Source organism: Lytechinus variegatus, chromosome 10 (genome assembly GCF_018143015.1).
Source record: "Lytechinus variegatus isolate NC3 chromosome 10, Lvar_3.0, whole genome shotgun sequence".
Taxonomy (NCBI): Eukaryota; Metazoa; Echinodermata; class Echinoidea; order Temnopleuroida; family Toxopneustidae; genus Lytechinus; species Lytechinus variegatus.
In genome coordinates this window covers 27852487-27869455 of record NC_054749.1, presented here as the reverse complement: position 1 = coordinate 27869455, position 16969 = coordinate 27852487, and the positions used below count along the sequence as shown (strand labels likewise).

Sequence of the window (16969 nt, the reverse complement as noted above, 5' to 3'; positions counted from 1 at the left end):
TAGATGGATCATGCGACGTACACCGTACCTGTATGCATTTTAGAGTTTGGACGAAGACATACAAGTACTACACATTACACAAATTCGCAAAATAAAGTAACCAATGAAGCAAAATATACTTTTTTTTTTTTATACATGTATCTCTTCCTTGATTCATTAAATTACACAAATTTTGAACAATATTGTAAAAAACTTACAAAACAAATCTACATATAATGTATAAAGTTTATAAAGGCAGAATTTTCAGTTTATTAATTTTCAACAAATTCATACTTCCTGCAAGATATTACTCTCTCACTCTCTCTTTCATTTCTTTCATACTTTATAGTAAATTATTTTTAAGAGCTCTGTTCAAATTCCATTTGAAAAATATTACATTTCTATTCTATTTTTAATCAAAGATCTATATATAGGCCCACTGTATTTACATTACATTGTCAACTATTACTCTAGAAAAGGATCTACTTGTATGTTTTCACAAACAGGACTAAAGGTATATGTGGGAAGAGTTTCAATTCTCAACCAACATGTACTGTACAATGTACATGTACTTCAAGAGAAATCTCAAGGTTTTATTTATCTCATGAATGAATGACAAAAGATTACATCCAGTTGTTCATACAGTACAACGTACATGTGATTCTTCCATTAACAGAATAACAAGATCATTTGAATAAAAACGAATCAAAAGAAAAAAAAACTGGATGACACCCATATACAGGTATTTATTAAAGGGGCACTCCAGGCTGAAAATAATATGATTTGAACAGATTAAGGAAAAGCAAACCAACAAAACACTGAGAATTTGATCAAAATCGGACAAGGAATAACAAAGTTATAGCATTTATTTGCAGTATTCTGGTGAAACAGTTATAGGCATATCTTCATGAATATTCAGTGAACGAACTGATGTCATATCCCCACTTGTTCTGGCATATTTTATTAAATCATTACAGGTATGTCAAATTAGGTTTATTCAAATGTTTTCCTTCCAGTACCAAAAATATTCTAATTACTGATTAAGTGCATTAGATATCCATTGCTGCAACTTATTCAATTACAAGGGAGACATACCTCTTTCACACAAGTATGAAAAAAATAAATGATTATGATTTCATGTTATAGAAAAGGAGAGTGGGAATGTGACATCATCAGCCCATCTAACGACCATTCAAGATGACATGCAAAATACTGTTTTCACAATACATGTACATGTATATTGCTAAACTTTAAGATTCAATAAATTTGCTATCAGATTTCGATGAAATTTTCAGTATTTTGCTATATGAATTTTCCTGCCCTTAAACCCAACTGGTACTACCGTATCAATTTAAACACACATGAATGTCAATTTTTATCTACATGTACAGTAAATAGAATTTTGCACACTACCGAGCAGGGATACACGTACATGGGGCTTGGAGCAAGTTAGCTCCCAAAATTCTCTAGAGCCCTGGACACTCAAATTGATGCCCTGGAAAAATCCCCATTCATAGCAACATTCAAGCTTAAAGATAAATTCCAGTTCTGGTAACAATCTCAAAATGACTTTTACAGAATCTAATATAATGACCACCCAAGTGTCGGTTTGTATGAATAAAAAAATATGTGCCAGAGGATTCTGGAAGAAATTGTGTAATTGCTGAGAAATAAGCAAAATTAGCGCGGATTTGGTCACTTCCGTCGGGTCTTTATTCCAGCAATAATAATACACTGTCCCACGTGTGCCTATCTGTGTTGGCGATCTTCAGTGTGATCGTATTTCAGCTCAGATTTTATGATTTCACAAAGTTCAGTTTATGTAACTGTACCAGATCTAGATCCACTGATGATATAGTCATACTTAACCTTGGTTTTACAGACTTTCTCACGAAATTAGTGTTTTACTGCAACTACTATCATTTAGCTTTAAATACAATGTTGCAGAGTTTAGACAGAAAGCTGTGGAAATTATCCCCCCAAAATCTGAAATTACAGAGATGCCAAGTTCAAAGACCAGCTATGAGATTTTCTGTGAATCTGAGTGAGATCACAGACATTGTGTACAATGTATATGGGGATAGGCTGTGATAGTTGCGTGAGACAGGGATTTGAGGGGATGAACAAGAGTCCAAAATGCTTGAGTCTCACGCATAATGCGTGAGACTTGGTAGCTCTGAAATTAATGTTTTGCCTGTTACTGAGGGATAATGGTATTCATTATGGGGATTTAATTTTTCTTTTTTTTCTCTCTATATTCTTTTAATAAAACAAAGACAAAACCTGAAAAAAATACTGTACTAAAAATAATCAGTTGGCATGTTTGGACAACCTAATTTCAATTATAACAGCCCATTAGCTTTGATAAAGGTCAGTACATGTATCAGCTACAATGTAGCCTTCCACTCTTCCTAAAGTGTTTTTTTTTTCACAATTACTGATTCTTTGTAAAACTTCAAATTTTACATAAATTTGCAAATATCTCATATTTTTCTCTTTGATGTCCATTAAATGTCATTTACATCAATTGTCATTAATATTTACCTGACAAATTTAGTGTAATTGTATTAGTGTAAATGAATGTTTGGTCCTGAAACTGTATTGGTGTGGATAATTGTACATGCATTAAAATCAAAAGAAAAAAAACATAGAATGTATTTTACAATTTCACATGAAAAATCCACTTCGATCGGACAACAAATAAAAAACTGTATTTCTTCTTTTATATAAAACAATTTTCAAAGCAAGGAATAGCCTTAAAATGTTAATAGTCCTAATCTTTGCTTGTATCTTAATAAAGTAGACATACATGTACATGCATAAAGAAGATGATAAAAAAAGAGATTTTCACATCAATAGAAAGATTTCAACCCCTAGAATAGTTTCTAACTCTATCCAGGTAATAATAAAAAAAAATTAACAAACCGCCACCAAAATCTAGGAGCTGGAAATGTAATTTCACTCATGAAGAAAGGGCCCGTTCAGGTGACATCATGTAATGGGATCATTTGCATTTCCGATTTTCCGAGTTGTACTCTCCCAACAGCAGAGCTTATATTTTGCGCTAGAAGAATCTAGATTTTTACTTTTCACAGTACAGTGTAAGAATAAGGAAGCGATATCATGAAATGAATATTTCTTTGTATTATCATCACAAAGATTACCGGTAATAACAATTATCTGAGGGAATAAAAAGGGAAACACGGTTAGATTACACAAAACTTAAATACACTGTACAACTGTATATACGGTGTATGAGGGATTGGGAAGAAGGGCTAGTGTTCTTTTCATCATGTGTTCTTTTCATCATGTGTGGCTGGCTGGCTGCCTAATATCACAACAGGATTCATACTCTGATATTTTTTAAATAATCCTCGTAATACATGTAATAGGCCGATTAACTCAAATTTTAGCTAAGTTTTCCTGTCTGTTGGTTCTATCTGACGGCTTACCAGACTGAAGCATTGTACCGTAGAATAGCTTGCGGACAGTGATAGCTTGCTTTGCACAAACTCCGCTGAAGATGAGTATTTCTTCATCTAGTGAACTACATGTATGAGAGTGATTTTAACTTACCCACAGGCAGACCCACATGTAATTTTTACACCAATAACTTAATTAAGACGTGGATCGTCATGTCAAGGGCCCAATCAGGACAAGGGAAAGGAAAATGATGGGAGACCGAACCCCCAAACTTTCTCTAATCTGCCACGTAACCAATGTGCCTGTGTGCATATGGAGCTAGCAAGCAACCACATGTGCTACCGCGAAAAATAATAATGACCAGATCTACATAGCAAACATGGGCAATCTCGCTAGTCAGCAAGAAAGAAAAAAAAACTACTTGGTAGAAACATCAAATAACCCATCATCAGGGATTCGATTTTAAGGCGCGCGAGAGCGATCGCGCGCTACATGCGCGCCTTAATCCATTTTAGGTAGCGCGATTAATAGCGCGCCTCGCGATCGTTGACCTGCGCGGAAATGCCTAAAGTCGCCCTCGAAATCACCCAAAATCATGCTTATTGCCGAGTGATAACAACTCAACATGCTCGAGCTCCGCTTACCATTTAAAAATCATCCAAAATCCAACACTCAGAGTCATGAATAATCCTTAAAAATAGCGAGTAGTGCAGTTTCAAATTCCGACGTTGCGTTATTTTTTCTGTACCACGTATTTCCATAAACATGGTACCAAGTACGGAAAAAAAATCAATGCAACGGTCGGGAAACAGTTGCATGTATAGGGGTCCATTATGACTACCACCATCATGTGCAATTTCGAATGCACATGTTTCCCCTACAGATATCACAATTCTGTGATTAAATAATTCGAATTACACAGGAAATAAATCCCTGAGTCTTGTAGCCTAGCATTGGTGAGTTGTCATTCGCCATTCGCCGGCTTTGCTTTTCAAAACGGCTTATTAACTTCCAAAATAAGTTACCTTATAACTAAAAAATCATTTATTTTCTTTTTCTAGGGGATGAGGTATTATATCAGACCATAAATCATCAAACAAAGATCCATCTATTTTACAAGGCTGGCGGCAGGCTCACGCATTGGCGCTTTTACTAGCTAGCCAGTTAGAGCTCTGTCTCTGCCAGAGCTCTGGGGGACAATTCACTCAGTAAAGGCCTCAATGATGGTGATTTTCTGTTTCAGACAGTGTTTACATTTCATAAATATTATTCAAAACTGCCAAGAAAGTTTGATGATTTCTTCATTGTCATGTATATTTAAGTTCTTAATGAATACATTCTCACCGAATTTAGACTCCCCAATAGAGAAATGAAATTTTCATGGAGATCAGCATTTTCAAAGAACTTCAGGAAAAGTTAGGGGATCTGGGCTTTTATTACTTGTACATGGCTGAGTACAGGGTATTGTACTGGAATAGATGGAGTAGAAATTAGATATTGAATTCATTCATATCCAAGTCCAACTCACAGTCACACACACATGCACTCACCCACACACACTCACATCCAAGATTCTAAGCATGAAAAATAACTTTAAAAAAATCGCACAATATTGAACAAAAATTAATAATTAATTAATAAGTGAACAGGTATTCCTCAAAATACAAAAAAGTAGCATTAAAAAAGAGCCCCCGAAATGCAAAAAGTAGCCCCCGAAATTTGCCAAAAAAAATTAAAATGGAGCCCCTGAAAAAAAAAATTGTCAGTGACTTAATAAAGCCAAAGTCAAAACCTAACTCAAACAGGTTTTGATAACACACAATCTAATTACAAAACATTGTAAAACTACATGGATTACAAATACTTCCTTTGGTTGTTGATAGTAACTTTATAGTACATACATTTCCTCCATCTGTTTTGTTAACTGGACAAAAAGCTCCCCTTGTACTTGTACATGTATGTTGAAGAAGAGCTTTTTGCAGTGCTCCTCTACCGCTCTCCTTAAAAGATCTACATGTAGGAGAGCTATTTATTGCTCCCCTCATAATTATAAAACTGAGTCCCTGCATCGTAGTCAGCAAAATATTATTTATAGTGTGAACTACATACATGTAAATGATATGAACAATCGTACATAGGGTTTCGGGTTATACGTGTACATAACTTTTAACCTTTTTAAAAACACATTACAAAGATTCTCCATACATGTAGCTCTTGCATTGTTTTCTGTGCAAAGCCGGGAACATCAATATTCTAATGCCATGATGATGTGACATCACAAGAACTACATGTAGCCCATTTACATCTATGATGCAGAGTTTTCACGCTCATGGAAGAAGCCATTTGGGGGTATTTCAATTTAGGATATCAAGAAGCGAGAAGATTTTTTAGATTTAATATGTTGATGAACAGGTTATAAAGGATGTAGGCTTTGCTTATATGGATCCATCCTACAATGTATATCAACTTTAACAATACAAGTAGTTGTATTTGATCGAGAAAGCAGATTATCGAGGTTGATATCAAAGTTGAGAATGATTTATTTTCATCAGCAGCAGTAAAATTTAACGGTCAAGTCCACTTCAGAAAAATGTTTATTTCAATCACTATAGAAATATGAATCAAGCATAATGCTGCAAATTTGATCAAAATCAGATAAGCCCTCACACAAGTTTTAAGCTAGCCACTGAACCATATTTAAACAATGTGACATGAATGTAATTCCACATGATCAGGGAGGAATTAATTGTTGTTTCACTTGACAATAAGGAGAAATTAGAATATTTCATATAATGAAATACAAAGGAAATACTGAGTGGATGACATAATCAATCTCCTCATTTGCATACCGATCAGGATGTGTATACATGTATGTACATGTAAACTCTTTTGTGAAATTAAGTGAAACTTTGATTTTTCTAATTTGACATCCGATTTTTATGAAATTTTCAGTGTCATGCTTTTTGGATTTTCTCTTTTAATTCAATTTTTTTTGTGGGGTGGACATGAAAAATGAAATATTGCATACATGTAATTCAAACAATAAAACAACCAAAGAAATGTGAGGGAGAGGGACATCATCAACTGTCTCATTTGCATGTACATTGTACATGTAACTGAGTTGTGTGCATATCACTGTTTTGTGAGAAATATCATAAAGCGAAACTTTCAAAATGTCATAACTTTCTTATTTTACATCCGATTTTGATGAAATTTTCAGCTGTATGCTAGTTTAATTTTTCTCTATTTATTAAAATCAACATTTGTCTGGGGTGAGTCGCCAGCTACATGTAGTCACTTGGTATACTAGCATGCAGCATGCTTAAATTTCTGTATGGGAGAAAGTCATGACATTTTATGTTGTGCTTATTTTTCACAAAAAACAGTTATACAAATGTATTTGGTGTCATGCAAATCAGAGAGTCAATGATGTTCCTCACTCACTACATACATGTATGTAGTTCATTTGTTGTATTTTATTGTTTGAATTAATACAATATTTCAGTTTTTACAGATTTGATAACAAGGACTAACTGGACTCAACCATATGATGCTAGATTCCAATTCAGGGATAAATAAAACTGTTTTTAATGACATGAAGAGAAAATTAGAATATTTCATATAAAAGTATAAAAAGAAATAGTACATGTACATGTAGGTGGATGTCATCAGTCCCTTCATTAGCAGACCATCCAACCAGGCTGTGCATTCTTAAAAATCTGTTTTTGCTTTTGTGAAATTATAACATTGAAAAAGAATTTACATTGTAGGCCTACATGTAAATTCAATTCTGATGAAGCTGTACACTGTACATACTTCGTACATGTATGCTTTATATTGGATTTGCTCTTTTTATTCAAATAAACTTTTTGTTTGGATGAACTGGTCCTTTGAGTAAAATTAGTCAAAAACACATTTTTAACAGTAAGTTTGATTAAATTTCAAAAAATCATACCCAGAGAGCACAGTACATTCAAATATCTGTAAATTTGATTGCGCTTTTAATAATGATGGAAGGTAAAAATAATGAATTTTCTTTCCCAAAAAAAAAGACTTATTAAAATTTGGCTGCTGTACATTTCCTGAACTACATGTACAAAAATGGAAAAAAATATTTGTTTTTATTTCTTTGAGTTTATATTAAATATCAGCTCTGAGAGATAAATGAGTCAAGACTAAATGCATACAATATGGGTATCCAAATTTGATACAAATTAGATGATCAATTTATCAGAACACTTGGCACTGTCAACCACAATTAATGTACATGTACGTGTACATGTATGTCTGGGGGAAAAAATAATATTTTTTTTCAATGTACATCAGGAATAAACTTTAATAAATTGTTTTCTTTATGTCTCCTCATTATTTCAGCATAAAGTTAGACCATGGTCCAAGTTACACAGACTTTTGAATGATACATACGTACATGTACATACATGTACAATGTACACTGTACAAATTTAGATTTCTTACTGTAGGAGTCAGTCAAATATACCTTATTGGATAAACAATTGAAAATATTAAATGCATGTCCTCATCATAAAAAAAATAAAGAAATGGACACCACTAAAATAATAGAATTGACAAATTAAAGTGTAATGCGAGTGACCATAGAATCGCCAATATGCATGCCATCATGTAATACATGTAGGAAATAAGTTTGGAAAATGAAAGCATTGTTACATCACAATAATATTTTGGGAGACAACAAAGTCACCTGCAAAATATAATAATGACTGTACTTTCAAAATTTTCTATATTTTTGCTAATTACATTATTCTTTTGGAATATCAAAAACTGTGTACAGGCTATCAGAAAAACTAAAATCTCTCACTTTGGAAGGGTAGTAGTACTATGAAATTGATTTTGAGGACACCAAAGCTTACATACTGTACATGGTGATCACACTTCTACGAGAGATAAATATGTCTACAGTACATAACAATTAGATCTTGAATGATTTCTATTTTCAAAATCAGTTTGTTGCCTATCACTTTAATAATATGAGAGTGTGCAAACATTGAATCCCCAAATCAAGACTACAAATATCACACATTTTTGCCTTAAAAGTGACAAATTTTTCCCCATCCAATTTTATCTATTCCTTTGCTGTGGAAAAGTAAATACATGTACTTTATTTCTAATTTTTATCACTGCAAGTTTTATAAACTGGGATAGTTAATATCTTAACCTGAAAGTGGACATAAGATTTGAATTTTGTACATGTACATTGTATGGTTTGATGAACTTCACTGAATGTAGTAGTTTGCTATTAAACTCGTGAGGTCCTTATTTATGGAGCACCCTACTTATGGAGCACCCATACACAAACATTTGAATGCTACTGGTACATGTACATAACAGTAAGATGTCTTTCTTATAAATAACTTGCAAGTATGACCTGTACCTGAACCAAATAAACTATTTTTCAGCAAGTCATTCACTGCTTTCTTACCCTTCACCTTGTAATAATTCATAGAATTTGTCAACATGTAGCTATCAGACTACAGATGATAATAAGTATGGCATTTTAATTACAAATACTACAGGCAGGGGACAATGGTCTTATAATTGCCATAAGCTCACAACATGTAATTAGGATAATATTGTCACAAAATAATGTATTTTATACATTGTAGATTAAAAAAAGAACACACACACTACTTGCAAAAAATAATTGTTCATTTTATTCTGGTTTGTGTAAACTCTGGCCAGTAAACTTGATTATCAAAATTGATCTCTGGGTATAAAAGCAATGAGCAAACATATTCAGAAGAACATCCTTCATGTTCATCCTGAAGAGGTTAATTGTAAAAATACCAGAAAAATACAGGTGTAAAAAAAAATTTTTTTTGACGGTTTGAGGAGAATCCATCAAAGATTAAGATTAAAGGAAGTTATTAGAATATTGTGATTTGTGATGCCATACACATATACAATACGGGCAACTGCCCTTTTAAATTTCAAGTATTTTATGGTTTATGATGACTCTTTTTTTCTGGAAGAGGGGTAAAATAATTTGTCTGTTGATATACATGTACCAAGGTACAGTGATAAATTCCCCCCTTTTTTGTTGTTTTTAGAAACAGGTGTTTCATTTTTTTTATACAATGTATGGGGAAGCCGATTGCATTATGGTGTCACAAATGAACTTCCTTTTGAATTAATCAGAGGACATCAAAGATTAGGCTAGGATACCCTATTAAAGTAAGTACTGCATGTACCCTAATTACTGGGCCTTAAGGGTAAAAGTAATTGCAGCAAACAATTGTTTCATGAGAAAGCCTTTAAAATCAAGGTTAATTACCACTATCTCATCACAGATCTAGATCTGGTACATTGAAATAAAATCATCCTTGTGAAATCATGAAATCTTTAAATAGCTGAAAACCGATAATTCTGATGATCACTTAAAAATTTTGTTTGAAAAAATTCAGACATTTTATGGAATTCTGTGCTTATGTTGCTCATTTCTCAGCTATTACACCTTTTTTTCCAGAGCCATTGGCACATATTTTTATTCATATGTACATGTAAAAAAACACTTGGGTTTCACTTTTATTGGATTCTGTTCGAACTGATTTTGAGATCGTTACCAGGTGGGTGTTTCATAAAGCTGTTCGTAAGATATGAGCGACTTTAAGAACGACTGGTGATCCTTTCTTTTGGTAAATGGTATATACCATTGGCAATGGTTTAGCACGTAAGAAACGTTCACCAGTAGTTCTTAAAGTCGCTCTTAACTTACGAACAGCTTTATGAAACGGCCCCCATAACTGGTATTTATCTTTAATGCTCCTTTTCACTGGCCTTGGATATTTGTGTCCCTTTTAATTTATCCCAATCAGTAATGCGATATAGAACAAATGCAGCCTGGCTCTGAATAAAGCCTGCTCATACACATACCGTTTCAACTTGTAGTTCTTGAAATTGGTCATTTCATGTCAAAGTTTAACACTTTTAAAAGACTGTTATAAAAGTACAAAAAAATTATGTCTTTTATATCAATTATCAAGTTGACAATTCCCCTTGTCCTAATGAGATATTTTGAAAGGGAGGAGGGGGGGGGTTAAAATATTTTACATTTTACAGGGTTCCCACAGAAATTTGAAAACAGAATTACATCACTTTTCTATTCATGGCTAAATTGCTGCTTTCCATGACTTCCCGTGACGTCCTGGGAGTTACATGTATGTAGAATTGGGGATAAAAATGTCACAAAACTGGGAAAAATGGAAATTATGAACACCAATTACAATAGTAGAGTATGATCACAGATAATAGGAATTTCAAGACATGACAAACTAGAAAGCTGCCATAGACAAGAGTTGTATGTAAATGCAATTCCATGACTTTTCACAAATTTTCACAAATTCCCTGACTTTTTCCTGACCAAAATTTTTCCAGGATTTTCCATGACTGTGGAAACCCTGTTTTCAAATTAAAAAAAAATCCATGTACATGTATACTTGTACTCTGCATTTTGACACTTTGACTCCCCCCCCAAAAAAAAAAATGGGTGAACTATTTAAAGGACAAGTCCACCCCAACAAAAACTTTATTTGAATAAAAAGAGAAAAATTCAACAAGCATAACACTGAAAATGTCATCAAAATCGGATGTAAAATAAGAAAGTTATATTTTAAAGTTTTGCTTAATTTCACAAAACAGTTTAATATTTGCACATCTCGGTTGGTATGCAAATGAGGGAACTTATGACATCACTCACTCACTATTTCTTTTGTATTTTATTATAAGAAATATGAAATATTTTGATTTTCTCATCATTGTCATGTGAAATGAAGTTTCATTCCTCCCTGAACACATGGAATTCCATTATTTTAACATTTTGTGCTTCAGGCAAGGACGTCCTAATCATCAAATTCGTAAAAATTGAAATATTGTATACTTCAAACAATAAAAAAACAAAAGAAATATGTGAGTGAGTGACATCATCGACTCTCTCATTTGGATGTAACTGGCTCGTTCATATAACTATTTTGTTAAAAATAAGCAAAACTTTGAAATGTCATAACTTTCTTATTTTACATTCGATTTTGATGAAATTTTCAGCATTGTGCTTGTTTGATTTTTCTCTATTGATTCAAATCAACATTTTTCTGAGGTGGACTTGACCTTTAAGGGTATGGTGGGGGGAGGGGCAAAAAGAAGATTATTTGTGAATCATTGTTTCAATTTCTTCTGTATTTTATGTGCTCATGACAACTTTCCTTCAACTCATTCTAATTTGTTTCCTGCACAAGTTTCTGTACATCACAAAATTGGAAGTTCCTAACTTGATCAATGTTTGAAGATCATGTACATGTATTTCATTTGCCAAAATGATACAATGCTTATACTTTGAACTTTGAAGTTGAACAGGTGACCACAAAAACATTTTAGCTACATCATGTATTTCTCGATTCTAGGGCGTTTTGATCGACATGACCATGTACAAATTACAAATAATGTCGACAAATAAAAATACTTTGAAACTTGAAAGAAGGATCACACAGATAAATTGATTTAGAGAAGACTTTATCTTTACTATTGAAGTGGAAACTGACAAAAGTAATAATAATAACAGTAATTATAAAACCAGGAGGGCACTGTCCTATATCACACAAGGAGATGCTTTTCAGTAAATTGGAAAATGAATAGATTTATGATGAATACTGGTATATGTACATTGATGTATTTATATTAATGAAGTTATTACATGATTGATGAACCATTTACATACTGTATGAAGTTGTGAAATTTATGAAGCCAGGTTATGTTTGTATTCACTAGAAGAAGCAATAAAAGATTACTAAAAAAAAGGTTGTCCATGGACTTTTACAATGGACCCAAACAACAATATTGCAATATTGATTGGGCAAATACTGAAACAACAAAATTGGAACCCTTTCATAACTTGCAAAAGAAAATTGTAATATGTACAAATTCACCTTTTAGATCTCATTCACGACCTTTATTTTTCCGTCTTAAAACTTTAAATATTAAATTCATAAATTTCAGATTGCATGTGACGTTCTGTACAGTTGAACACAATCCCTTCTAACATCTCCCAAATGTTTCTCATAAATCGTTCAGTTAATTCTCATAATACTCGGTCAAGCAATAGATTTCATTATCCCCAAGTTAAAACCCAAATTCTACTTAACTCATTAAGGCATCGTGGCCAAAGTACATGGAACAATCTTTCTGATAATATCAAGTGTTCAATTACATTAACTTCATTTAAAACCAAGTTTAAAAAAAATATATATATTATAAGTGAATATTCAACATAATTTTTTTCTGCCTAATTCTACGCTTTCCCTGACGATCCCCGTCATCCTTGTATGTATGGCACTGGTGATTGCTGATGCTGTGTGTATAATTTTAATTTGATTTCCATATTATTTTCTTGTTTTACTGTGAGCTACAACTCACAAGTTCTTATAAACTTTTCAGTAGTTTTCCTTTTTGTTTTGTTCTTTAATTTTCATTCTTGTACATATTGTATACTGTTTTTTTTATATTGGTGAGAAAATAAATAAATTGAACTTGAACATAAATCATGTTTCCTCACTACATGTATAAATATTGTATTTTGTTAATCTTCACATTTTGTCACTTAAATTGATAATTCTTTGTGTGTTTGAGTACTTTCATCACTATAATTAAAGACTGATAAACAATTTGGATGCAGGGGCAGCGGAACCGGAGGGCACTTCCCCCTAATTCCCTGTAGGGGAAAAATTCCTTTTTTTCCAAATTGAAAATGCCTTTTTATTTCAAAATGAAATGTGCCCTTTTCAAAATGAAATGCCCTTTTTGAAGTAAAACATAAGACAAATAATAATCTCAAACATACATGTATAAAGGGTCTATGTCATGAATGAAGACCCTTTATGTGCTTTTGTGGATGAGCATGGTGTCTGTCTTGTTGTAATGACAGTGCCCCCCCCCCCCAAGAAAAATTCTAAATGATAAAAAGAATGAACATAAAGGAAAAAGAAATAAAGAAGAGAGGAGCAGGGGCGTTCAGAGCAACAAATGCATGTTTCCTGCCATTAATAGTGCCGACCATCTTTAGGCCTATCATACATATCCCTACTTCTGTACTTCAATACTGTACATGTACATCTATCTCTTTTTCCAATCGCAATTTACAGTTTACACTTTCAGAAATCACAAAACACAAATCCAGTTTTCTGAATAACGTTAGATCTTCCAATGAAAACTGAGACAAGAATCAAGAGAATTCAATTAATGACGTTCCCCAGTTATGTTTGTGCCCTTTCTGATCTGCGCATATTTTACGTGTTGCGCAATGACGTCACAATGAATGAAAAGGTGATTCATCAGCTTCACAGCTGATTTTTCACCCAGTCTGCACTCTAACTGCAGATCTAATAAAGCTAATTCGATGAAAATAATCCATGGACCAACTTTCAAACTTCTTATACAACTTCATATTACTTTTTTCTATTAAAAGAGCTGCAAAGTATGACGAATATGGCCTCGAATTTGATTAAATGTTAGAGTGGTTTGGAAATTTTCCTCACATAGAAACTATTAAAGCCTTTGGTGCGTTTTAAAACCACATTAGCTCCAACAAAAGTGCCGCTAGTTTTGAAAACAAGCACATGAACCCCCATTTTTCAATGTTTACACTTAAAGCATACTTTCCTCTACAACTTTGCAAATATTAGTGGAAATGACATAGATTTTCAATTAAGTGCCGCATTTATTGTACTTCTTAAATTTGTTACAGAAATTTCAAATATCTTGGATATGATTTTGTCATTTTCATCTCATTTTGTTCCAGATATGAACGTGCTTCTAGTAACATGTCATGTACCCTAAAAGGATACATGTAAGTCCACCCCAACAAAAAGTTGATTTGAATAAAAAGAGAAAAATCCAGCAAGCACAACACTGAAAATTTCATCAAAATCGCATGTAAAATAAAATTAGATGTAAAATAAGAAAGTTATGACATTTTAAATGTTCGCTTAATTTCACAAAACAGTTATATCCACATCCTGGCTGGTATGCAAATGAGGAGACTATGACGTCATCCACTCACTATTTCTTTTGTATTTTATTATGAAATATGAAATATTCTAATTTTCTTCTCATTGTCAAGTGATACAACGATTAACTCCTCCCTGAACATGTGGAATTGGCACTGTTTACTTATCATTCAGTCAAGTTGGTCCGTATTGTCAAATCTATTAGAAAAATGAAATATTGTACAATTCAAACAATAAAAAACAAAAGAAATAGTGAGTGATGGACATCATCGACTGACTCACCTAGTTGTGCATATTACTGTTTTGTGAAAAATAAGCGAAACTTTAAGTTTAAAATGTCATAACTTTCTTATTTTACATCCGATTTTGATGAAATTTTCAGCACTGTGCTAGTTTGATTTTTCTCTATTTATTCAAGTCAGCATTTTCCTGGTGTGGACTTGACCTTTAAAAGAGCAAATGAATATCAATATAAATTAATTTGCCATCTTTGGTATACAATCCTGAACTGGACTGTAAAATTTGATGAAATTTACATGGATTTTAAGTGAGTAATAAATAAAGGTTTTAACTCAGCATTGTGTGTGAGGTCTTAAACTAAAGAAAAAATTATTTAACTGCCCAAAGCAGCCCAGTTCTAACGTGATTCTCGAGAGCTGTTAATTTGGTGAACTTCGGAGCACGAAAGCAAAAAATCAAGCACATGAACCCATGTTATTTTTTGCATTTTTGGAATATTCAGGTTCTAAAGTAATTCTGTGCAAAATTTGGTGAAAATAACTTGAATTTCTTTTAAACTGTGGAACGTCATTAAAAAAAAATTGAAAAATTGAAGTCACCAGAGTCCAGACGCTGACTCGCATACGACCTAGTGACGTGTGAATTCTTTTGTTATTTTTCAAAAATAATAGGCCTAGCCTAAAAAGTTGTTTATATTTGGTATATAATCTGGTCTGTATCAATCAACCATCAAACTGTTTCAACAACTCAGTCATAATTTCATTTCAAACATCGATCACTTTTCACTTGTGCGCCACACAGACTCACACAGTCCCAACTCATAGCAAAGTGTGTTTTCAGACCGCCATTCATTTCCAATAACAAAGCCACAGTCATTCATGCATCATTCATTGGTATCGTGCCGTATAGCAATTGAGTGCCACATGCAGCTACGGCTCGCGATCGCACAATTTCACACGCCAGGAACACATAAAAGTTCATGAAATTAATGACATAAACTTACTTTCAAAAGCTTGTAAGAAAAGTTCATGATCTGCCTTTAGTTGCTCCAGTTTAGGTTTCCTTGGACTCGCCCGAGAATGTTTGTGGGGAGCCATAATTTCAGATTTTCAACCCGAATTCCAGCCGGGCGAGGACTCGATTCGCATAGCAGCCAACAATCACACTTTGCCGCGGGATCCGACGCATTGCATGTTGGGACTTTTTGAAAAAAAATTCAATATCAAAAGTTTATCAAAACCGAAAAAATGAAATTATCTTAATTTCATATACAAGTTAGTACAAGAACTAAAAAAAAAACCCGACAACATTGTCGGTATCTAAACGTTTAAGTGAAATGAGATAATGACCCACTGTATTCGGAATATTCCCCGAGTGATAAATAGTGATTAATTTGATAGGCACATTCTTTGTTATTTTTGTTGTTTATAGTAAAAATAATATTATTGGTATATGCTAGAATTCAAGTTATTTTATTGTGGTCGCCCTATCGTTTTAGAGTAGATTTTCCTTCAGGGTATTTTTTTTCTTTCAATTTTCCCCTTTTCTGTTTCCATCTCGGGCTCCGTCGCTGTTGTCTCTTTAATTGGCTATACATATTGATCAGAATTACGTTATTATCAGTTCAAAAAAGCTTTGAGCAAAAATTAAGCTCTTTTGAAGTGACTGATTGATAAGATGTATCGAGGCTTTATTCTTCCAGGAGAAAACCTGAAAATATATCTAGCGAGCGAGCGGTTTTGAAAAAAATTCAATAAATTAATAAACTCTGTCGCATACTCGCTTTTGGTCAAAATGGCACTAATTACTGTTAAAGGAATGGTCCGGGCGCGGACCGCGCTGAAAATATTTATATTTTAATACCGGTACATAGAGTAGCATTCACTGAGCAAAATGCCGAAAATTTCATCAAATCGGAAGTTTAAATCTTAGCAATATTTTGTTGAAAACAGTCGTCATGAATATTCATTAAGTGGGCTGATGATGTCGCATCTTCACTTTCCGTTTTCTTATGTTATTACATAAAATCATAATTGTTTCATTATTTCATACCTGTGTGAATAATATGTATCCCTTGTAATGAATAAGTTGCAGCAATAAATATCAAATACACTTAATCAGCTGTCAATCCAATTTTTCTAGTTCTTGGAGGAAAAAAATTGAATAAACCTCATTATATAATAAAATATAAAGTAGGGATGTGACATCATCAGCCCGCCTAATGAATATTCATGACGACTGTTTTCACAAAATATTGCTAAACTTCAAAATTCAATAACTCAGTTTGTTATTTGTTA

The 16969-nt window shown here is 33.0% G+C and overlaps 1 protein-coding gene across 1 annotated transcript in view; it reads right to left on the bottom strand.

Annotated features, from left to right (window-relative positions):
- The window catches only part of LOC121422555 (polycomb protein suz12-B-like), a 36572-nt gene extending 20718 nt beyond the window's left edge, over window positions 1-15854 (bottom strand). Inside the window, exon 1 of the mRNA XM_041617699.1 lies at window positions 15676-15854. Coding sequence (XP_041473633.1) covers window positions 15676-15769 — 94 coding nt within the window. The 5' untranslated portion in view covers window positions 15770-15854. The remainder of the gene's footprint in view (window positions 1-15675) is intronic.
- Window positions 15855-16969: the final 1115 nt, after the last annotated feature.